Source organism: Solea solea, chromosome 1 (assembly GCF_958295425.1).
Source record: "Solea solea chromosome 1, fSolSol10.1, whole genome shotgun sequence".
Classification (NCBI taxonomy): Eukaryota; Metazoa; Chordata; class Actinopteri; order Pleuronectiformes; family Soleidae; genus Solea; species Solea solea.
Window position 1 is genome coordinate 40664318 of NC_081134.1, and position 26303 is coordinate 40690620.

Genomic DNA, 26303 nt, shown 5'->3' on the forward strand with positions numbered 1-26303 from the left:
GAATGGACTGAATAAGGTCCTAATTGAGCTGAAGTCTACGTTTAAGTATGTGGAACTATAAGCCGGTGAAAATCTGTTTTAAATCCATTTTAATAGTGATAAGATTTGCAAAATGAGTGTTTAAGAAACGACATATAGTGGGAGGTGAGTGTTATCAGATTTAAGTGTAAGAAGCATTCAGAAAAACATGAAATGATGAAGCGAGGAAGAGGAGTGACACATATGGAGCAGGCTCCTCTCGGGACATTTCCCTTTCACTGGTCTGTCGGATAAATGGATATTGACAAGGCTGCAAACCCAAATGCATTACTGATGTGATCGATCTGGAGTCTGACGTGGTTGTCTGTGTGATAGCCGACCTAAAAGTGAACATATGAGCAGTGCCGTATCTGAGGTCATGTGTTCGGCCACGACATCCAAAGACAAGGGGCTGTATCGCTAATGCTTCTCCATGTGTGTCACCTTATCTAAGACAGCAGAAGATGGCGTGGGCCACACCGTTTCCCAGTGGGCTGAGGAACTTTGGGTGTGACGGAGTGATGGTATAAAAAGCAGGGATGTGGACCTCTTTTCAGAGGTGTCTAAAATATGGCGTGACACCGTAATGACAAAAGAAATCCTTCAGCAGGCTTTATCAGCTCTTCACTCACAAATGACTGCACCTGCTCCTACACACTGCCTTTACAACCTTAAAATAATGAGTTAAGAATCAATTTTTCTTCAATAAAAAACCCTACATTCCTCACATTTTTAGTTTCACCATATCTAGTTTCAAAACAAAAATCTTTCCCCGAATTAATATCCTGCAGCTGGCTTGGTGATAATCTGTCAAGTTTGTTTTTCATCAAAATCTATTTAAGAAACACGGCAGAATTTCGTCATTGCGCGAACATGTGGCCGTGTGTTCATGTAGATATATGCATGTTTTTATTTGATGTGATGTGAAGCGTCACTTTTGGCTGGTTGATATCTCCTCCTGATTTAATTTGTGTAAATAGTGTTTAGCAATGCCCAGGGCCCTGAGCGAGACAATCAAACAGACTGATGAATGCACGCCAGAGCATCTACTGTCAATACACAGTTGCTATTTTCTCTGTTGTCGGACACTTCCATTCATGCAGTAATTACATCCATTATAAAAGACATGCACACTTAGGGTTCTTTCAAAGCCGCGTGGATGAGGGAGTGGGATGAAGTGGGATGTTTTTGTCTGCGAGAGTGAAGCGTTTTGTGTATTTGTGTGTGAGTGGGTGGGTAAGTTTGTCATTGTGAATGAAAATTAGCCGTATGTTGATTTTTTTTTACATGTTTAATTGCTTTCTTTAGAAGTCAACTGACGTAAATAACTTTTTTCCATTACTTTAAATACCAAGCGTTTAGAATTACATCCATACGTGTGCACAATAAATGTGCTGAGTGTTTGTCTGCATTTATGTGCAACAATGTGGCAGCAGTTATAAATCAACTTGCATAGAAAGCTATTGAAGAGCTCAACTGAAATAGAATAAAAAATATTATTTGTGGTTATTGAGGGTAATATAAGAGGTGAGGGGAAGAAAGAAGTATTAATATATAAAATAAAAACTTCATAAACTGTAATAAAACCAGACAAGACGTAAACGGAAGTAATACAATAAAATAAAAAGTATTAATAGAAACAAGTGACTAACATTTTCTAAAGGGGAAAAGTTTGAAGACAACTGGTGGGTGTAAATGGCAATCAAAGCCTTTTTGTTTGTCTGGGGTTTAGAGAGTCGCTGCGTCCACGTGTGCCATTGTTGGAGAGCGCCGTTAGACTTGTTAAATGGTTTATCAGAGAATTCCAAGAGGCTTTCGGGAGACAATCTCATGACTTTATCACTAATTGAACTTTATTACCAAATGCAACAGTCGCCGCTCACAGAATGAGTCTGTGGCAATAATGTACACTGCGGCAGTCGCAGCGTAGGCTAATGTATCCCACCAGAATGAACATTTTTACATAATAACATGAAAGATCATCAACTTCGTTTTTGTGATGGTGCTTCATTGTAGCGCTGCGGGCATCTCTCTCTCTGTCCCCCCTCTCAATCTCCCTGGAAACCCAGGGGTGTTAATGGACCATAAATTCTTTTACAGTCCCCAGCAGGCAGCTGGAGCCCGTCATAACATCTATAGAGTTTACACATCCTACAATTGGCATGTTCTCAGCAGGCAAACAGGCCTTGACTTAATGCCTGTCCTCTCTGTGTACCCGTCACCTGGTCATGGCTGTGTATGAGCATGTACTGCATTCGTGTTCACTGTGGCATCACAACACACACACACACACACACACACACACACACAGACACAAACCTCAGCTTTAATCTTGTTGTCTCCGAAGCAGAGATGCTGTAGGTAGGCTGCTGCATTGGATTGCACTGATGGGAACTGATGCTGTAACATCTGGATCACCTCTGGCAGCTCCGGATCTCTCCACCCAAATTCCCTGTAGAGAGACGCACAGAGACACTTATTCCTCTGCCACGACCCATAGGAAAAAAAAAACCCCAGGAGATCACCTTAAAGTAGTCGAACAAAAATCTCAAAGTACAAATATGTGAACATCCGCTTACATGATTACAAAGTACAAACAAAGACAGACAGATGACTGACAGGATAAAAACGGAGAGATTTAAATGACAAAAGCTACTTTGTTGTGTTTGCAACCAAATAGTTTCTTCTTCTGAAAGTAAGCTTTTCCAACAAAATTGATGCAAACGACACAGTGAATGTTCACTTTGGCAGACGATTGTCGTTTGCCATATAATCCTTGCACATTCTTAAGGAATGGGGTAAAAGTCCATATCCTTTAAAAATAGAGTGAGGAACAGTTAGGTTTTTCTTTTCTTGAAGAATGCAGTGATGCTAAAATAACAAAATAATAACATAATCGTGCATTCACAGAAGACTGCAACTGTAGTTATGCGAGTGTGACAACGCCGTGTCTCACTTACAGAGTCTCAGAGGAGATGCAGAGGAAATCACACTATTTTCTCAGTCGTTTGACTGGCATGTGATTTTAATGCAAAAGGTAAAGTGTCCTTAGAGACAAATGCTCAGAATCAAAGTGGGGGGGGGGGGACTTATTTCTGAGTTAGCCAGTGAGACACAAAGTAAACAAGTTATTTTAGAACAAACACAAAATAACTCAAGTCCACAGACAGTTCTGTTTCAGCTCAGTAATGGGGCTTAAAAGTTGAAGAATTGCACCTCACAGCATCGTAACCGCTTGTCTGCCGTTTGTTGTTTGTGTTATGTTCTATTAGGGGTTTACGCTATTTCGAGCACACAGAACAAAGTGAAATAAATGTTTTGTCCCTTGGTAACACCTGTGAAATGGCCTCCTTTATTGTATTATCGCCTGTTAATAATTGTTTTTCTACCTTCCCCCAGATGAGGAAATTATGAGTGTGTGAGAAAGTGTGGGTGACTGGGCGTGTGTGTGCTTGGCACATGAGTGTTTGTCTCCTGTGTAGTGTAATATTTTTTTCCAATAACCACTCTGTAAAGTGATCATCCGTTACATTCTCTCTTCCTTTAAGTGATTTTAGAAAACTCTGTCAGCTCTCAACGTGAAAAGAAAACGGTGTCTCTCATTGACTGTGGTATTGTAAGATTGATTTTTTTATTTCTGCTAGAGCGCTCACTGCTCAACACCCATAATGCTACTTTAATTCCTATAGAGCCTTCTTTGCTTGATGGAAGCAAAGTACAGGCACAACTGGCCTGTCCATCTTTGTATGTGTGGTTTTTGCAGCAGAAAATTAAGCCCCGACACGACACTCTCATCTCTGTCACATCTCGCAAACGTGGCCCATGAAACATCTGTGAAAAAGTCATGCATTCACAGGGAGTCAACATGGCCCTTAAAGATAAAGCAAAGGCTTCTCTTTATCTGCTAAATGATAAGTGTTCATTCAGCCAGTAAGCAGGTCGAGAGGAGAGAAGGAAAGAGGGAGGGATTCCCTGGGCATTTAAGCGATTTAAGAGGAGAGACCCTCAAACAACACACAGATAACATCAGGGCAGTTTGTTTGTTTTTGAGTGTGTGTGTGTGTGTGTGTGTGGCAAGATTAAGATAGGATCATGATGTGTTTGTGAGTGTGTCAGTTTGTCAGTGTGTGTGCACACAGGTTTATCCGAACCTTGGGGCTTGAGACCCAATGGCAATTTTAACCATTTCTATAAAAATAAGAGGGAACAAACTGAGCATAATGATTGATAATTAGCATGGCTAACTTCAACACCTACTTTAAAAGGGAAGAAGTGCTTATGGATTTGTTTGAATGAGTCTATGAACAGTTTTCAGTAAAATTCGAGCCTTTTTTGAATTTAGTCATAAACGTTTGAACACATGGAGTCCTCTATTCTAATGTACGAATGTATGTACTGTATTAGATTATGTGCAGGTGCACTCATGTGTGTGTGTGTGTGTGTACATGAGTGTAATCTATCCCCTATGGCCACCCAGCTTCTCCCAGTGTTGTTAATAGAAAGTAGAGTGATCTGCTGATAAGATAAGCATCATGGCTCACCATTAATTAAAACCCCCTGGTAGAGAGAGAGAGAAGGAGGGAGAGAGAATGACAATTAGGACGGACAGCTGAGGAAATAACCAGAGCATTTGATGGAAAACGCTACTCAGAGAAAGCTGATAGGAGATGTAAAAACTAAATAACAAGGTTAAAAACGGGGAGAAACAGCCCTCAGATGAGATGCCAGTCATGTCAACACACATACTAATGAGCGCTACAGGCCTGGCAGACGCACTGCCAGGCGACAAGCCAACACTGTGAAACAGTGGGATTCAAACAGAGAGAACTACAGCTTGAGGAAGGTAAAACTGATCAAAGGGGCAGTGCCAAAAAAACGGCAGGCTTCCCACTAAATACCCACACATGGCTTTGTGACCCTTGGGGTCTGATCTTCAGGTACACTGCAATCTCAGGGTAAATATCCATCTTGGACTAATCAAACCCGCCCGTTTCTGTCTAACAAGACACAGGAACGTGTGCCAAGAATGAGTCTGTGGATGAGCTGCAGCACCTGCCATGGCTGAACATCACACATCTCCAGTGGCAGCTTCTGTTACAGTTATTTTTTTTGTTTTTTGCTCTGTGGATAGTGCTCGAATCTTCTGTTGTCTGTGCACATGCTCACTCTCCTGCAGCAGGTCCTTTCTCCTCACCTAACTTTCACTGCAGGGGCAAGTCAACACAAAAGATCTAATATGAAAAAACAAGAAATCAACAGGATGCACTCTCAACAGTGTCCAAATTGTAGGTTATTGCTCTTCCTTTAAGCTCTAGTGAGATATAAGATTGTGGACATTTGTAGCCCAGTTTTAGTCTGATTCAAATCGCCATACCCCTACTGGGTTGCCACGTTTTTTGAGGCGTGATGCTGTGGTCACAGGTGGGAGAAGAGTCAGGCATACTGAGAATAAAGGCAGGTGGCTCTGGAGGACGTGGTGGTAGAAATAGGACAAAGGAAAAGAACGCTGTGTGATGGTTGGGCTTTGATGCAGACACGCATGTATGGAAGGAAGACAATGATAAGGGAGAACAACAACACAAAGAAATGTAAGATTTCTTCTTTAATTTCACAAGACTTCTCATCTCCATCTTTCTTCATGTCCATGTCCCATGAGACATGAGAACTTTTATCTGGAACCCCAACGTGACCTTTGAAATGATGATGATAGATGTGTGTACACTGAGAAAGTTGGAAAATACAAATTATATATAGACAAACAAACAGAGCTACTGTATGTTGTTTTCCACACGGATGATTTGTGATGAGACTGTTCTGTTCTGGGAGGTTAAACACAAAGAAAGAGCAAGACATTAATGAGACAGCAATGCCTTTCCCCTCACTGTGTGCTCATTTACTGTCATGCTCCCTGTGTCCTGTGTGAATTGGTGAATTATGTAATTGAGAAAGTGATAAATTATGGCTAAACAAATAAAAAACCAATGTAGGTGACTGTGCTCATAAGGAGTCTAACAGTAAGGATGATAAGGGCCCGTGGATATTCATATGATGAATTACTGTATACTGTATATGCTTTGACATAAATTACTTATATAAAGTAAGTAAAATACAGACGATGCAACTGACCAACTCAGCAGCTGGATGACATCAGTAAAGAGACCATGCCTCAAGTGGAGAACTGTATTGGCTGATCTTTGGTGTCAGGTGTGATAAAGATAAGACTTAAACAGATTTAGGTTATGGATTGTGTTGATATTGTTCGAAAAAGTAGCAGCCGGTCTTTATTTTTGCAGGAAAAAATATAGTGAAAGTGACATTCGAGCTACTTAAATATACCCATGCATTATCACCGCACGAAGAAAAGAAGGGGAAAATAAAACACACTTGCTGGGTAATTTTAGCCTCAACAAGCCTTCAAATCTTTAACTGTTCAAAATAGAATAAATATAAATGAATAAAATGAATAAATATGAGGGAAACTAACATGGGCTTTTTATTTTAAATCTCCAAGGGTACATGGACATTATCTGACAAATCTTAAAAATTAAAACACTCTTAAGCAACTTTCTGATTTTCTGAATTGTGCTCCAGTGTTCTGATTCACAGTAAAATAAGAATGATTGAGGTCACCTCTGCCAGTCCCCTTAAATTTGCAAACATGAAAGTCAAACAAATAAAACTATAGATGGACATGATTGAAAACATTACCTCCAAGGACGTAATTACACATATTTTTGATTGATATGATATCACAAACTAATGCCAATAAATGCATGCATTTCATGAGAATGTTTAAGTTTTAAGTTTAAGTACGAGAAGATAACTACTACGTCACTATGTCAGAAAAAGATACTGTAGATTAACTCTCTAGTCTTTATCTGTTTTTAGATATTAATAGACTCTTATTCTGCTGCATTACTGTAAGTGTAGCCACTGGAAACACGCTCCTATTTCCTATGTTTACATCCTCATAAACTGCCTGGTTACATACACATTTTAGAGGTGTAAAAATAGCATCGCATAGTTGAAGGACTGAAGTGATAGCCCCACACAGGAAGCCTGTCCCACTGACCTTAATGTGATCAGACAAGGCCTGTCATGTCTGTTAACAGATCGGAGGGCTACAAATGGACAGGCCAGTAGTGTGCATACAAAAGCAGATGCTAATTAGGACCTGAACATCAATCTTGATCACTACGTCGGGATGAGAGGGGACAAAGAGAAAGAAGGGGGCGTTGTGAATTGATGACCGCAGTGACAAAGGTCCGGTACAACTGCTGCTGGTGAGCTTTGACAGCTCAGATTACTGTGGGAATATTGGCTGCTACATTAATCCACACCAACTTCTTTGTAGTCCCTTTTCTCTTCCTCTCTTTTTATTCAATGTAGTCTCTATCTTGATCTTTCATCCATCCATCCACACATCCATCTTCTACAGCTTTATCCTCCACATGGGGTCGGGGGGGATGGGGACCACATAGAGACAAACCATCCACTCTCACGGTCAATGTCCAATTTGCCAAATCCCTTGATTTTTCCTTCATTTCATATTTAATTTTTATATGTTATCCTTATGGATGTTTATTTGCTTTAGTCTGCCTATGCATGGAACTGTTTGGAGGCAAATCTTTAATACTGTAGGTTGGTTACACATCATTTCCTTTGTGCATTACGTGTGTGTGTCTGTGTGTGTGTGTCTGTGTGTATGTGTGAAAGCCCTCTACATGCATCCTGAGACGGAGTGCATTAATCAAAGGCAAAGTCAATAAAAAGTAGGGACTTTAGCAACTCCTCCAATAAACAACAGTCAAAATAAGATGCAGGTGAAGAGGCACCAACACTGACTTTATATGCAGCGCGGGGACTCTCTAATTAAAAGTGCAACTTAATTAAGATGCTATCCAGGAAAACGGTGAACTCTGTTCATGGACAAATGCTTGACAGAAAGTTTAAGACTTCCTGTGACGTGCACACACACGCACGCACACAGCCGAGGCAGCGGGACTCATCTCAAGTGCAGATACAGTAGATCACCGACAGACAAGGACAAGGATGTCAGGTGTCTTTTAAAATTTACAGTCTTAACATTTATTTGTTTCACCAGCATGTATAGATCTAGAAACTGAACGCCACATCTATTCTACAAACTAATTAGTGCTGCTTAATAACATCACGGTGGAAACATCCTCGATGAAACACTGAATGGAGCAGGTAGGATGTGAGGAAAATAACTGTATCCAATAAGCTCATGCTTCATGTGAACACTTTCTCTGACAAAGTATTTTGAATTGCCATGACACAAACTCAAAATATTATCCTTTGCATAAAAAATATCAAAATGAACCACTGAATCATTTTTATTTCATGCATCATTGTTGCGTCTAAAACACATTAGCTGATGCAAATTTTGTTGTGTTTGACAACATGACTAAGTTGGTTGCATGTAAGAATGTAGCTTTTCATTTCCGCTGACAACTACTGCTCTGTCTACATAGAACATAAACGGGTCAATGAAAGGTGGGGGATGGAAAAGGGTGACATGGTGAGGGATGCAGACACATGTACAGATAGATAGAGAAAGGTGACAGAGGACCAGAAACAAGGTGAAATAAAAGGAAATCAGCTCTACGTGAGTCAGCTGCAATAAAAACACATCACCTCCCGTCACCATCCACCTCTTTGCTCACTATGGCTGAGCAAATGAAATTGACTCTGGTAATAATAGATCACATCCCTCTACGGAAACAGAAAAGTAAGCTGGAAATGTAATTGCCACTGAGATTAATTCCACAAATCATAAACAGAAAAAAGAAAAGACTGAAAACAACACAGTGCAAGGAGAGGACACATGAATGGAAAGAGCAGAGTAAATGCAGATCGCTGCTCTTAAGTCCAAGAGGCCACATGTGACTTTCTCTCTCTTCTTTTCCCCCTTTTGTTCAAACAAACCACCATACATGTTTTTCATTCTCTCTCTATCTGGGAGGAGTGTGGACTTTTTTTTTTTTACACTCAGAGCCCAGAAAGCAACCACACAGGCTAAGAGAAAAATCAATAGGCTTTCTCTACAGCATCTTATGTACAGCTGGAAATAAGAGGCTCAGGAGGTTGAATAAAAGTGAGCAAAGGGCAGAGAGAGAAGAACGAGGTGTCGAGTGAGGCAGACAGAGGAACGGGGGGTGGTGAATTGAAAAGAGCTGGTATTGTATGCCATGCATGCTTGAAGAACAATATAATTATGTATTACATACAGTAGAAAGGCACTCTCATATTTATTCATATCATTATAGTCTATTGTATTAGAGTGTCAGTTTAATAAAAAAAAAGAAGTAGAAGATACAAATTTTAACAAAAGTTAATGAAAAATCTATTAAAGCTGATTGGCAAAGTCATTATGATTCGTTACTCAACATTACAAAGCATGATTTCCTTTGATGAGATCAAACATCATCCGTCTTTATTTGCTTTCTTGTTTCAAAACCAGTAAATCTTTCTGTGAGAAATGGAACAGTGCACTTCAACAGCACAACTATACATAGTGTCAAATTCAAAAGGAGAACAAAAGTGAATATGGAGCTTTTTTCCTTGTTCTTCCATAAGCTTTGGTCGCTTCTAGTCTTCTCTCTTTTGATTATTTTGTATAAATGTGTCTACTCGGAAATAAATGCTGACAAAGCCATTTAATTGTATGTATGTGTGTGTGACTAGTATGGGTGGGGCTGCTGAAGGAAACCATTTGTGTGCACTGTGCAGAGCTATGGAGCAATTTGCCAGTGTAATGGAAACAAAAAAACAACAGCGATAGCCCTTGCAATTAGCTGAACACACAAAATTGGAGGCCTAATTGAACATGGCATTAAGCTGATAGACAGGTGTTCATTTATAGACACACGCGCACACACACACACACACACACAGTGAAGGGCGTGCACATAGAATGCATATACACAGTGCAGTGAGCGGACATAAACATTCAATAATGCATGCACACATTCGTACACACCCTTGCATATTGCTTATCCATTACAAACACACATACATACAGTTCCATATCTACAAAGCAGACAAGGAACACACACACATATCCACACACCTATTATCCCACATTTGCTGGTTAGTAATTTTCAACCCAATAGCTCCGTTGCCCTCTTACACTGTGAAATTACTGGATGTATACAGAGGCCCACAAAAGGCCAGCGAGACATACTATACACTCAGTCAAACAGTCATTAGATGAGTCAATAGAAGCTGAGGTGACCTACACCATTACGATGCATCACACGCTGCAATCATTAATATTGAGCGATGCATTCTACTGTATCCAAAGCAACAATATTCTCACATCTATCAATTAAAAAACAACAACAATAATAATAATTTAAATAGCAAGTTTAAGTCACAAAGTCGCACAAATTCAGCAAGAGCAGATAAAAGAACAAAAAGAATAAAAACACTAAAAAAACAATCATCAATCATGAGCAGGAGCTCCGTGTACATGAAATATTAGGTGTGATTTTAATGCTTTTCATTATTTTTCCTATTTGTGTCAACCAATCAAATGTGGGAAAGAAAACCAGAAGACGAGTGGTGCTCCACTCATGACAAATGCTTATGACTTTGGTGAACCTCCATCAGCAGAGTGCCCAGCAATAAGACTGAGAGGAACCACTCTAACTTCAGCTGCATTGCAACTTGCAACACAAGTGAAGAAATTGACCAATCAAACGCGCACTCACGGCACTCCGTCAGTCACAAGGTAGACAGATGATTAAGTTGCTGGATGAAGGAGAGCGTGCCGAAAAATTACAGCCGCATTGTCTCTTGATTTGCAAGCTGAGATGCAATCACGTCAACGAGCCGGTTCTGTCCTCTGAATGACAAACAAGCAAGGTGAGCGATTTTATATCATGATGATGCTAATGAAGAGGACGGCCTATACATGCGCGCATGCGTGTGTTTATACCTCATCTCTTTAGGACCTTTTCTGGCATAAAAACTGACCTTGTCAGGACCGGTAGTCCTCATGGAGACCAAAACCTGGTCCAAATAAGGCCGTGCACAAACTCCTGTGTGTGTGTGTGTGTGTGTACATGATATAACAAATGCACCTTCATTCTTTACACATAATGAAAGTGTCAGCACTGTCAGTTTGTGTATGTGCATTATGTAACCACAAATTATACAGACTTGCTCTGCCATGTGAATCTCACACTGATAAGGTCAGGCTGCATATTAGCACTGGTAGGCCTATGTACGTGTGTGTGTGTGTGCATCTGCATGCATGTAATACATTCATCAGCTATTGCAGAATTAGACATTTATCACAGAGGCCAGAGAGCTGTCCTGACATTAAACAAGAGAGATAGGTTGCCAGACAACATGGTCACACTCGGCTCACACGCATACACAGACTTTTTTCTTTCCACCCACAACTACACACATCTGTAGATGTTTCCTCGTGCCCACACACACTCTAAACTCACTTGTGCACTGACGTACACGACACACAGAAATATTTTTTTCCATGCACTCTCCTATTTTGTTTCTTCTGGCTTTGCTATCCATCGCCTCTGTCTGCCCCTTGATTTCTTAAACGCCAAAGAGAGAGAAGAGTAAGGTGGAAAAATTGCACAGGTACGACTAAAAGCAACTGATGTATAAAAGATGGAGTGATTCAACTCTTTGTGAAATTCAAGTTTGTGCATTTGTATAAAAGATTCATATTTGTTAAAATCAATGCTTGCGTCTGTGCTACGGTGAGAGAGAGTAAGGGCGTCCCGTCGCAAATACATGAACGTAGCAGGTGCAAACCTACAACACTAGCAACAACAACACAATTTGTGTGGTGCGGCCTAAAGTGAGACAAGTTGGAAGAAATCCTGTGAAGTCACAACCTAATAAACACTTATCTACTCTGACCTCAAATGTGCTACAGACCCAACAAGTGATTTATGTGTGCATCAAATCCTGCAGTGCCCATATTCAGCAAACAGGTTTTTTCATATCAAACACTTACAGGAGCTAAAGCCTTGAGGACGTTTCCCTGAAAAATACCAGCCCCCCAGTTGGAGGCAGCATATACAGTCAAGTGACATAAGCCATCCAACAATATGTATATTATTTACAGATCAACCGGTGCTACAATGGCTTAGCAGTTCAGCCAGTAGAGATACACTTACCTCACTTATGCTTCTTATTGAGGTGAGAAAACCAAGTAGGAGCTAAAAAGGTCCCGAAGATGCAGTGTGAACCACATAGACCTCTGGTGTGAAAGCACCTAAATGTATGTAATTAATCTCAACAGGCAACCATCATTCTCCTCTATCCTGTATGTGTGACTGTGCATGTAGACGGCATTTGCCCACTGAAAACGTTCAGTGACGGATATTTTATTTTTAAGTCCAGACTTTGATAAAATCCGTGGCAGTTGCTAGTCTTTGAAGCTGGGGGAGCTCACTTCACAAATTCTGCAAATGAACAATTAGAAGAAGACAATACGACAAATGAAAATGGGCTATATCGCCAAGCAAACACACAACCACCACATATTTGTCTACAGACTTACAGTAACTCGCAAAATCCAGACAGGACTGAGGCATTAAAGGCTCCGCTGTTGTGTATGTTTCTGCAACGCTGTCAATCAAAAACTGGTTCAGCCTTTCAGACACCCCCAAATCCACTATCATTAAAGCTAAGCTTCCTCGGAAGTGAGGAACCGCAGTTTCTCACTGCAGTGAAAAAAACTCTTCTGTGCCCTCCCATAGAGAACAGTTGAAGCTGATTCCGAACTAATAACGTGTTCTTATCGAGTACTAGCGCACGTTTAGTATTTAAATGTAAATACAACACAGTACATTTTAGAGGAAGCCGAGTTTCCCTTGTCTTAGAGCAATCGCCACTATATTAAATGTCTCTATGGCTTTGTGCCTGAATGTTTGGTAATGCAGGATTGGTCTATTTTATGGTGACGCTGGAATGGCCACAGGAGATCTAACACTAATAAAGTGCTACCAAAAATGTAGTCAGCACAAGGTGTCTGACAGTGCATATGTCTGTGAGAGTGGGAGTGGACCGTAAAACAAACAGCCACTGGGCAGAGATTTCGAAAAAAGTCTCCAGCAAGATGCGAAGAAATCTTTCAAGCACATACACTTTTCTGAAGTTTTATTTTTGTTACGTTGAAAACAATATCTAGAGGCTCTGGTTTAGTGGCCCACGACTCTATATGTATAACTTTAACTGCTAAAGTAAGAGCAGCATGTTACCTTTGGCGGCCATTGAGAACAAACACTGAAATGATTACTATAAACCTGTTGTATTTCCAAACTCCCTTTTATCCAAACCTGCATCTGACTTGCTCTTCAGAAGAGGTAAGTGTGCCATTGACACTTGACACAAAATGGCTCCATGGTGTACCCTGATTTACCTCTGCTTAGACATTACATGGGGATTTCAAACTTAGTTTACAGTTCACCTTGAGGTGACTAAACTCTCCGACGGGCACTGTGTGGGTTTGGATATATTAATATTTCAGCACTGCCTTGTGTGCAGCCTGTTTGTGTGTGAGAGGGAGAGAGTGCAATCAGTGAGGTGACGCAAGAGGGAAGAAAAACTAATAAACCAGTGATTAGCTTATGCACCTGCTTTTCTCATTAGTTCACACAGGAGCAATAACACTGCACAGAAATGGAAGGAGTACAGTATTTGCTGAAGGCTGTGCAAGAAAATACAAGGAACATGCTGATAACAGTGCTGATGATGACATTAAAAGTAAGAAGATAGTGGCGATCAAATATGAATAAAACAACAGAACATGATGCCAAATGAATCATTAAGGCAACTGGGCATGATTATTTTACTATTTTGCTTACATTTTAAATAGATGATGGAAGGAGAAGGAGAGATTAGAGTAATTAAAATGAATGGTGACATTGAATACTACGATATCGATGCACCGTCGATGTTATTGCATGTTTGTGTGTATGGCTTTGTGTCATATATGCGGCAAAATGCTGGGTGTATCTTGTGTGAGAATGTACGTCAAATACTCGTAATAAGTCATGGATGAACTTTCTTTTTCTTTATATGAAGGAAGCAGGAGAGAACGCCGTTTCAGTGAAGCATCATTTGCTGGAGCGCCATCATGGATGGGGTCATAAATTTAGATCATACAGACTATTCACAACTGGCTCCACTGAACATGAAGTACAATGAAAGTTATTAAAGCAGTATACCACTATGGAAACATTGGTTCCTTCATTAAGTGAATGTATGAGCTTTTTCACTTTTTTATTAGATCAGTTATCAGTAATTCTAAGGTTTATTTCCTCCCTAGTATTCACTAAGCAAGAATTCAATGATACAGATGGCTGCATTCTCTTAAGTGGTATAATTTGGTAAGAAAACCTATTTTCCATGTTTACCCATCCTTGAAAAATGATTTCTGCCACGAAAGTAAACTCCGTGATTGAAATATATAGCTAAATGATCAATTACAGCAATATTTGGTCAACCAATCCTGTTTCCAGAAATGATGTTCTGCAACAGCAAGTTGAAGGAAAAAATAATCAGTGTCTGGATTAGATTTAAGGGCTTTATGTTTGTGTTTTGTTTTTAATAAGCACAACATTTATTTATGGGAGTGGAGTCAGCAGGACGTGTTTGGGGTAAAACGTAGGCGTAGAAAGCACCGCTGTCACACCAGAGACCAGAGGTCACAACCAAAGTCTTGGTTGTGGTAACGTTTATGTGTCTAAAGTGCTTTATTGTTGGTAAATGTAACTAAACAAAGTCTGCCAGCCATTGATAATAGGGTTTTTATTTCTCTAAACACAAGTGTTGTCTCTTCTCACAAAAATACCGTGTCAAGTCAACTTTAGTTCTAGAGCACATTTAAAAAAAAACAACCATGGTTGACCAAAGTGCTTTACAGATTTAAAGGCACAGCAACATAAAAGGTATAAAACATAAAATCAATAACAATAGAACAATAGAAGTAACTTGTTCCAAAGTTTAGGATGCAGCTACAGAAAAGGCCCGATATTAGACTTCAGAGCTCAGAGCTCAGGAGCAGGTGTGAAGAAGATGAAGTTCAGAGAGGTAAGATGGTACCAAACCATTAAGAGCTTTAAAAACCAACAAAATGTTAAAATCAATCCTAAAACAAACCGGAAGCCAGTGGAGAGGGCGCAACACAGGTGTGATGTGGTCTCTCTTCTTTTTTTTCCGAGTAAAAGGCAAGCGGCAGGGTTCTGTACCAGCTGCAGTCGCTGGACAGATGACTGGTCTAAACCAACATAGGGGGAATTACAAGAATCCAGTTGAGATGTTATAAAAGGCATGGACTAGAGCCTCTAAAACCTTGTGAGGGAGATAAGCCTTCACCTTGGTGATGAGCCTTAGTTGGAAAAAGCTCAACGTAACGATGGCCAAGATGTGTTTGTTGAATTTAAAAGCACTGTCAAAGTGGAAGCTAAGGCTTTTAACAGAAGTCTGGATTCTTGTGTACACACAACGACTCACTCAGGGTGACCAAACAATATGACTTGTGTTTTGTTTTCATTTAAGTGAAGAACGTTTAGAGTCACGCATGTTCTGACATCATGAATGCAGTCAAGTATGGGCTGAAAAGAGTCCCTGTCTCCCCATATAAGAGGCGGATCAATTTGCACATCAGTAAAACTATGAACATATCTATATATTTAGGAATTGATGCATTCACCGAATGCAAGCATTGTCTAATTAAGTTAACAGGAAATAGATCTATATTGCTAAAAGCAAACTTTTCAAGATGTGTGTACTGCGTATGTCAGTATCTCAATATGCATCCATGCTGAGACTTACCTGTTCAGAACAGCAGTTAATGCATATCTGACAGCACTAAATTCAATACAGAACAGAACCAATATACAAATGTGCATATAATATGTATGTGATCTGCATTTCACACAACTCAGGACTGAGCGCAGAAAAATGGAATTCCAATACTGCAAAATCACTGAAGTGATTCGGAGCAAACACACAAAAGGTACAAACTATATACACGGGGGAGAAAGCAAACATGATCACGCCTCTACGCACATGTTACTTACTGCAGCGAGTGCCATCGCTCACCGGGTTGTGCACGCACACACACACACACACACACACACACACACACACACACACACACACACACACACATCACTATGAAGGGAAGGACAGCACCAACAACCTTGTGTCGCACACAGCAGCCTGCCATACCTCTGCATCACTCCCTCTCCGTCTGCCCAGATCTATGTTTTTTACTCATGTCATTGTGAGGACAAAGAATATGTCCGTCTGAAAGGACAAACACGTGTGGACGGGAATGCCTCGCTCAAATGCAAACAAACACAGGACTATCATTAACATGGAGACTGGTGTCTTAAGGATCCTTTAATACCCTGCAGAGAAAAAAGGGGGCAGAGAGTTTAATAACAGGGAAGCGAGAGAGAGAGAGAGGGGGAGAGAGTGAAAGTGAGACGCAGGGGGATTAAAACAGAGAATGGACAGACTGCTTTAATAGACACAAAGAAAAGAAACTGTTGCGTTTCATGAGGGTTAAAACACTTCAGATGCTGGATTAATGCCTCTACATCCAACAACCTATCATCACTGTCAAGCTGCCTCTACCTGTAGAAGTGCAGTGTAGAGATGGAGCAAAAGAGAGAGAGAGAGAGAGAGAGTGATGGAGTCATCATCATCATCAGTTATTTTATCATGACTCGGTGGAAAAAGTGAACTGACACTGCAGACCACAACCGAGGCGGGGGTCTACAATCAAAACTGAGAGAGTTTCCCGGGAAGAAAATAAATAATGAAATTAACAATGAGAAAACCAAACATTTACATGATTAATAGTCATGTCTCTCCCCACAGGAAATAACTACTGTTGGGTGTGTATGTTTACAATGGCTACCATTAGCAGTGTGAGATGTGATGCTTTATTTAACAAGGGTAGATTCACTGTGCGCACAGTGCAATCTAGAGGGGACTGAGAGAGTTCCACCGTGGCAGCTGAGAAGTCAAGGTTCTTGCTCAAGGGCACTTTGGCGGTGGGAGGTTTAAGGGCTCCTGTTTGTACCCCGTCATCCTGATTTATCCCGACAGTCTGGGGAGTGAAGCAATGACTTTCCAGTAAAGTCTGCTTCTGGGCTTTCCATACTAATGTACTGCCACAAATGGCAGATCAGTGTTTGTATTAATTCTCCTGGGATTTTGCTGTTTGAATATAGCTAATGGTGGTGGTTGTTGACCATCCTACAATGCATCAACACTTAGTCCCTCTCCATTCTAGCACAGTACTGACATTGAGTTTGCTCGTTTAAGGTTACTAAAATGTTATTCAAGCAGTTTCTTTCTCTGCTAAAGCACAAAATTAAATCAAATGGGAGCATAGGGAAACTTTCAGGGAAAGTATATTTGTAATACATCAGGCTATTATGCATTGAGTTTTGGAGGGAAAAAAAGCAATTACAGTTTATTTAGAGTCAGTAAGCTGCTCTTTATTTTGTTTTTATTTCATGTTGTGTGCAGCAGCACACCTGTGAGCCACTCTCATTTGAGAAATGAGAAATTTATATTATAAATACTATTGGTGTGAGTTTCTGTGGGCGTGTGTGTGAGTTGGCTTTCTGTTTTTTAATAAACACATGTTTAACGAGATGAAGTGAAGACACAGCGGCATGGCTAACAAGCAACGGTTGCAACTACGATTTCAACTCTCTACAATAGGTTTAGCTTTGTGTTTTCCCATCTCTGTGCATTCATCTGTTTCTCATTCTAACCTCCTGCACCTCTGTTTTTCCACCGTCAGCTTTATTTAACGTCTGGGGTCGTTTCTGACTCCTGCTGAGTCCAATAACCACACCTGATGCATGATTCCCTGCAAGCAACTCATCTGAAAGGTCACACTCTCTCTCCAGCATGAGAGCAGTACATCACACTGACCTTAACACCTGCAACCCTATAAATGAATGAGCCTTGCGCAAAATGGTGCAGACAGGTAAGACGTGCAGCTGCTTGAAATTCATGTGGTGAACGCTAAGAAAAAACGGTAATTAATACATTTATCAGAGTGTAAAGTCAGTAATGCACAGCTCATGCAAGACTGCACTGAAGTCCAAGGATGATGTACACAGAGATCCATGTATAGGAATGCATACATAACTGAGGCTCAGTAATTAATATTAAACTGCAAAGACTGCAGTTTAATCTTTCCACTTTCATTGCTTTATGTTTTATGCCAGTTCAAAAATATATAGGGTATACAAAAAATGAAAATATAGATGTATATTCCTATCTTTAAAGTTCCAGGGTGGAATCTCTATTGCCCCCTGTGGGCCTCTGAGTAATTACCACAACACTACTTTGACCTAGTTTTTCTCCAGCACTCCGCTCCCCAGTCTCTGTCTGTCTCTCTCGCACACACACACTCACATGCAGAGAGTGAGTGACAGAAATGGAGCCATCAAGTCTTTTTCTACATTGGTTTGATCAGTTACAAGTCGTTTAACCGTATTTTACCGCAGCGTTACTTGTCCGAACTGCACCCAGGAAACATAGAGCTGTCAGGTACAGACACAGACAGATTGGCACAGACACACAGGCTGTTCAGGGAGCACTCAATTGCAATTGGCAGAGCATGCCTTTTCAATATCACATTTGTGAGAGGCTAAAATTATGACTGTGATAAACATACGATTGTGAAGTCCAACTGAACATGCAGGTTTATTGCTTTGTGGGCGATTCTTAGTGTTTTTTTCAGCCAAAGTGCTGCTGTATGAAGCAGTTTCACTTTATTCACGCTGTGGATGCTTCAGTTCATCCTCAATTGCTCAGTTGTGACTTCTTAGAATTCTGATTTCTCTCACTGTTTTCCAGGCTTTTTTATTTTTTAAATTTTGTTTCCAAATCCAAACGGCCCCCCAAAACTTCGGTAGTGAGAAATACAGACTGAGTCATGTTGGCTTAATCAACACTGTATGAACAGTTTTGGCAGTGGTTAACATTTAAATGTTATTAAACTACAGCTTTAAGTTCTAAGTATTGTAGGTAATATTTTGATGCCATCTCTTGTGGTAATGCTTAATCTACTGTGCAACACAGTAAATATTAAAGTAAAGCTTGATTAAAAATCAAATTGCAATCAGAATAAATGCATACCAGTATCACAGTATCACAAAGGGTATTAATTGATGCAATTTCAGTGCTTCAGGTATGTAGAACTAAAACTTATTATTTTTAGAGCAGTATCACCGCATATTAAGTTGAAGCCTTCAAATCTGTCAAAGCAGACACTCATGTGCTCTATGTGCTTAGGTCTGTTGATAAAGTGTGGTTATGCTGTGGTGTCAATTGCCAGCTACAGGGGAGGAGAGGTGAAGTAAGGCTTGGGGAGGAAAGAAGATATACAGTAATTGTGCTGGTGTGACATTTTCCCATAATCCCTCTGAAATGCCGCCAGTGTCAAGAGACGGGGGAGGCACAGAGGTGGTGGGAGGGTGAGAAATGGAAAGCATCTATTGCCATACTTTTAGTATGAAGCAGCAGCGTCTTTCCCCGGCTCAGTGCATTAGTTTGTTGTTGCTAAATAGGGGCATTTGCATGATGCCTGTGTCTCATCCTGTATATATGTGTAGACCGTTTGATTGATGTTAATTGATGAGACTGTTAGCCGTGGTAATTATCATAAAAACATTAATGAAATGTATGATTCAAAAGAACATGACAGATTCAGTCCTGACGACACACGCACACACGAGTGAACACAGCAAATCACTGTCATGCTTTTCAGTTCTTCACTTAACAGCGAAATATCATGTCGACATTAACCTCAGCCTCTGTATCAGTGTATGTTGCATCTGATTGAATCAGCTTCGATGTTAAGCGTCGCCACCTGATTCACGTTAATGGCTTTGCCTCTTTTTGATCTATCATTTCATTTTAGTGGTGCGGCTCACCACAGCAGAGAAGGCAGATGAGCGTTGTTGTCGTCCCAAGGTCACGGACACATACACACATACACAAACAGACAGGACACCTTAGAAAAGGAAAATAACCACAATGGGCAATTTAACCAGAACAGGCAGGATGATGGTCAGAGCGTGCGTGCGCGCGCACACACACACACACACACAGTTGTGCCTCAGGGCCACGGCTCTGGCAATGCATCATTACCCTCCCTTGGAGGCGATTCCATATCCCAGCATGCATTTCTCATGTGGAGAGGAAATTACCCCTGGGCCATGCTGAGAGCCAATAGAGTGTGTCCTCTCTCCTCTATCCGACTCTCTCCTTTTCTTTCTCTTTTTTTAATCCCTTGCTCACTCCATTGACTGTGCCCATCACTGTTGCACAGTTCCCCCTCTCTGGCTGTGTCTCCCTAAGTCACCCAGGCATTTACCTATCCATTTATCTTCCTCATCATCTTTCTCTCATTGCCAACTCATTTTCCTCTTCTCCTATTCTGCTCTTTTTTATATATCTGATGTAGATCACAGATTAACAGCACAAGGACAAAAAGTCATTGACCGTTTCCTGCCCCCAAGTCTGTTTTTCAGTCAAGCATTTGTTTAAAGAAAACTTAAACATCTGACTTTCCCGTCGATGTTATGCAGTATTTTACTTATGCTTAATCCAATTCATTTTAAAATGAAGCAGGAGCTGTTCTCTGTTCTCGTCTCTGTCCATGGTGCTGAAACTATTAAAACAGATGCACCTTTGTGTCTTTTTCCATCGTCCTAGTAGCTTCTCTGTTCATCTAGGTCAATATTCCTCGGCCGTTTCTTCTCTTAACTGTGGGGTGCCTCAGGGTTCTATCCTGAGGGCCTATCCTTTTCATACTGTACCTTGGGGGTCTATTTAAACAAAAACAAAAAAAAAAACAACAACATATCTTTCCATCTTTTTGCAGATGATTTACAGATATATCTTCCCTTACTGACAAACAGCTGGGCTTCCTTTCAGTCTCTGCTGGTTAAACTTATCAACTCTCTCTCAAAAATAAGGCTGAAATGATGTCCTTTGGACAACCTGACCTCTCAGATGGTTATCACAGTGCCATTGGCCCATTTAGTTTAATTTTGTAAGACTTTGGGAGGTTCATTTATGCCTTCATACATGTTGGTCTTGATCAGTTGTCTCTTCACTGCTAACAGGTTGCTGCTGCTCGCCTTTTGACAGGGACCAAACACAGAGAGCATATCACTCCTGTTATGGTCTTTTTGACACTGACACTGACACACAATGTCATTTTTTAGGATTAGTTTTAGATGGTATTACTTGCTTTTAAAAGTCTCACCTGGCACCTGCATTCAAGATGGAGCTCTTGAAGCCACGCACTCCAGCTCTAAGGTGATCAGCTGCCCTGTGTGCCTAGATCACGGCTAAAAAACAGGGGAGATAGAGCCTTTTCTGTGGCAGTTCCTTACTTGTCAGAGCAGTTCCGACTTCTGTAATTAAAAAAACTTCCTAAGACTTCTCACTGGCTTTTCGCACCAGTTAGGAGAGACACCTTGGCCTTACTGTACAGTCAAGAGTAGTTGTCTTGTTTAGCTCTTGTTGTTTATCATTTGTTGTATTGTTTTGTTCTATTGCTGTGGGTTCATGTTCCTTCTGTCTCTTGTTGTCTCCCTTTCCTCCTCTTTTATTTTTATTTTGACAAACTTGTATTATTTGATTGTTGATTTCCCCCCTTTCTGCCCCCCACCTGTCCTCTGTCCCCGATTTTCCTCTCATCCCAGATGGCTGCACATCTTTTGAGTCTGGCTCTGTCTGAGATTAAAAGAGGAGCCTTTTTCTCTCCACTGATGCCTAGTGCTTGCTCATTATGTAAACTGTTGGGCAGGATGCCATGTGAGATTAGACTTGATTGACTTGAGCACATTTGTTGAGAAAAGTGCTATATAAATACAGTTTATTATATTTATTATTATTGCAAACTATTCTCTCTTTCAAATTATCTGTATTGTGTTTGACGTGGGTACAGTATATACTGAATGTTGGGTCACTGCCCCAAAGCAAAGGGGCAACCCATTAGCTGCAGGTTTTTCTGTGCCTCTTATGTAAATGATGACGTGTGTGGGAGGAGGAATCAAGCAAAAACTTCAAGGGTCAAGATATTGATTGGTAAAGAGAACCAATAGCCACAAAATAAGTTAAAGCAAGAACAGTTCTGAAAATGGAAAACACTGTATCATATATAAAATATGGGACATTACCCGTGGATCACAGCACAGCTCTAGATCAAGTGAATTTAATCAGTTTCAAGTTTAAACTAAAATAAATCCCAAAGAAAAACATACTGCACAATGTGAGGGACTATCCTATTGTAGAGAGACACACACACACAAACACACACCACTGACCAAAACTGTTTTTCCATAAATACAATACTGTTTGTTTGCTCTCTAAGCCAACAAACATTTAAAATAAATAGCATGTGAGTTACTGAATAAATAGCAAATCATGTCATATCATGTGCAGCTATTTCATTTCAGTAACTATGTTGTCTGAGGAAAATGATGGAGGGACAAAAGATATCATTTTAACCCTGAAACAGAAAGTATGTCTTACATTGCAGTAATGTGTCTCTGACGCTGAAATGTAAGGGCATTTGTACTGGTTCTTTGTACTGGATTTTTTTTTTGGTGACATTTGCAGAAAGCCGTCAGCTAAATTAAAACAATGTTAACTTAAAAAATGACGGTAAAGAGATTTCAACATCAAACATCACTGCCACTGCTATGGCCACTAATGCTATGCTAATTTGTGGAGAAAATGTAAAAATGAGGCACTTTCATTTATCTTATCGTGATTTAAGTGTCGTGTCTTCATTCCAGGTTGAGTGATGAGATAAGACAAGCACACCTGTCAGTGAAACAATAGTGCTGTCTTGTTTCCGACCACAGTATTACATCATGTCTTCTTCATTCCTCTTGTCAATCCTCGTTTCCAAGCACAGAGTGAATTCCACTTGTTCACAATAACTCAGCTTCTATGATGTTTTTTTTTTTTTGCCCTCTACAAGCTCTGTAACAATAACCATTGCCCCCAGTCTCTTTGGTCCCCAAATCCCATCCTCCCAGAGCTAATGTTCCCTCCCCTCACTGTCCTTACTCTCAGACCTGCAGCCTACCAACAGTTTGTCCTTCTTTTCCCTTTCTTCCTTCTACCCTCCCTAAATACACGTCTGCCTTACGCCCTTCACATTTGTCTCTCTGTGCTTTTTACCCTCATTTTTAATCCATCCCCGATGTTTTACTCCACCTCCACTTTTTATCTCCCGCTCTTCACTCATCCCTTTCTTTCTTGGTTCTGTACATCTGCACTCAATATTTTTTTTTAGCTTGCTCTCTTTAGAGGATTTGCACGGGCTGCAGTGAATTAATGTGAATCACTTCATTGTTCTTATTCAAAACAGACATTAATAAATAACCCTTACATACATTGGCTAAATTAAAAAGTAAGCCATTATTTGAAATTATAATGGGCAGATTTGCAAATGAAATATGGATGTCATTGGTTTTTAAACATAATCTTTTTGCCATTTGATTTGCAAGGTTATTTAGTTTCCCCTTTTTAGACATTTCATGACAGTTGGGGCCATGCATCCCAAATGAACCAGTATGCTATTGGATAAATCAAGTTAAAGGGCAGGCTATCTTACAAATCATTGTTGCATCTTATTTTTTTTGACACAATCCTTATATATCATTTCATAAAATAACTAAATGACTAAGCAGACCCAATTTAACAGGAAAAGGCAAAGCAATGGGAGAGTGAAAATGAAAGTGCCTTTTTAATACTTCATTGAAATCGGTATTATGTAAATTAAACGTGTAAATTATTTGATTCATCCATTAAAACACCAAACAATCAATTCCTATATAATTGAATATATTGATGAAGAGATTGAACTGCAATTAAATTTAATAATTATTATTTGTGTTATTCAATTATTTATTAGTCAACTAGAATGCTTTTTTTTTCCTTCAGGCAGGTCCTTCACAGATCTGTACATGGTTTTTAATCACCAGGTTAGGCGGGAACTCTAGATGAATGAGAATCTGAAACAAGGTTAACACTTATTATATTATGCCCCCGGCTCCAGCCTCTCCACAGCTTCTCACCACCTTTTTTTCATTTACCTCCTTCCATCTTGGTCTTTATTGATCTACCAATGTTCATTTTCCCCCCTCTTTCTGCCGAATCCCCCTCCACCCTTTTCGCGTATTCCCCTCTTTCTTATAGTCATGTGCCTCCTGTCTTTCCTTCCACTGTGCTCATCTGTCTCCTTGCCTCTAACATCATCTTCACCCGACACTCCTCCTTTCCATCCTTCTTCCCCCCTCTCATACCCTACTCCGTTCACTCTACTCCATTAGTGGTTATAGAGTTTTCTTTTTCAGTGTCACTGTCTTCACCTGTGCCCACACACACACACTACTGTGAAGACCTGCACTGTAAAAGACCCCGGGGTCATAAGAGGCTTAGAATATACAAAAAATAGTCTCCTCTTAGCAGACAGCGTGCTCCCACATGCGCAACCTAACCTGTGCCCTCACTCCATGTTCCTTGTCTCTAATAGCTGCTGACTCATTTAGCACTTCATGTTAGCTCAGCTAAATCCAATTACTGCCACAGAGAGAGTGAAGTTTGAGTAGGAGGCTATTTAACCTTGTGGCAAAAAGAAACGCAACACAAAGCACTGATTCATTGAAATCAATTTGGTTTAACAGATCGGTAAAGGTGTTCACAGGTGGAAATTTGGGAATCTAATTAAATGTAATTTTAAAAGCAAATAGAAAATGATTTGCATGAAGTTTATTTCTGAATCGGGGTTGGAGTTAGGTTTTTGTGCAGTTTAAAAAAAGGACAGAATAACAGCGTGTAACAGTTGTGACCTCCAATTAGAAAATCACATTAACAAAAACACAGTGTTTATTTGGAAATAAAATACTCCATGAAGCCTGCACCCTATAACCTTTGTTTTGTTTGTTTGTATTCATCTTCTTCATTAGAGTCACTGCATTATGGTTATAATACAAACTTTATACTTCATGTAACTCCTTCAAATTAAAAGGCCTTGAAAAATCCATAACACTGACAAGCATAATTGTCAGGTGGGATTAAAGGATGGCAGAATAACGCAGATTCACACAATTATCAGTTATTAGATGGGGAAGCTCAATTATATCTTTAGTTAAAATAATAATATTTATTTTCACAGATGTATTCATTTGAAAAGATGGACCAACAAAATGTACTGTATGTCCCCAGAAAAACTGAGATATGTCACAAATAGTCATATATTACCAGGGATACTGCATTCAAAGTTGAAACTACCTGTGGTTCCAAATAATGTGGAGCTCTTGGCTGGCCTAGATTACAAGTAAACAACACACTGCGTCTTAAGCATTTTCACATTAAAAGACTGAAGTTTAAAGTAGCCGTGGATAACTTTGTAACTTTTAATTAAATAAGGCTTTATTGAACTCTGCAGGGGGGCAGCGAACACACAAAAGAGCTCTCAAAAATATTGGAACCATGAACAAAACGAATGCATTTATTTATTAGTGGCTGAGGAAGCTGGTTTTTAACAATGTTTGGTTATAGCACATGCTGAATGTAAAGTGTGAAACATTAACAAAGGCAAAGTGATCTCTCATGCATACTTGTGCATAAGAGTGAAGGTGTTAATGACTCCGAGGGGCAAATATTAAAGACTCATTCAAAGTCAAGTAATTACAGTAGTTTGTGTACGTCTGAGTTTGTTTGTGAAGTAGATTTACTCTACGTGACCCACTGCAGCCTCGGTTCTTCTACGTTATGACAATATATACATCACGTAATAAAGAATGAGCAGGAGGTGGCTCTATGGGATTTTATGTTGTATTTACGTACACAACTTTTAAAGGTTTAATACACATAGTTAAAGGTAAACGCTTGTTTTAAATGGTTTGGAGAAATATTGTTTTGCAAGTGGGATCACTATTAGACGGGAACCTGGAACATTATTCCTGTTTTGCTGAAAAGGGAAGAAAATGCCATCATAGTGGTTGCTTACAGTCTTGCCTTTCAGTTCACACAACAAACATTCATAGACTATTATACTGCATGATATTGAATGGCAGCAGTGACATTTTGGGCGTAATTATGTCACAAATTTTGATCTCCCTGGCTAGATAATTAGATTAACAAACATAAAGGACTATCCCTTAATGAGAGCTAATTAATTTGAAGACAATATGGCATTTATCTCC

At 40.0% G+C, this 26303-nt stretch overlaps 1 protein-coding gene across 1 annotated transcript in view; it reads right to left on the reverse strand.

The window, feature by feature from the left end:
• The window catches only part of ctnnd2a (catenin (cadherin-associated protein), delta 2a), a 225123-nt gene that overhangs the window by 64421 nt on the left and 134399 nt on the right, over positions 1 to 26303 (reverse strand). The window contains exon 13 of the mRNA XM_058635385.1: positions 2338 to 2470. Within this exon, the coding sequence (XP_058491368.1) occupies positions 2338 to 2470 (133 nt within the window). The remainder of the gene's footprint in view (positions 1 to 2337; positions 2471 to 26303) is intronic.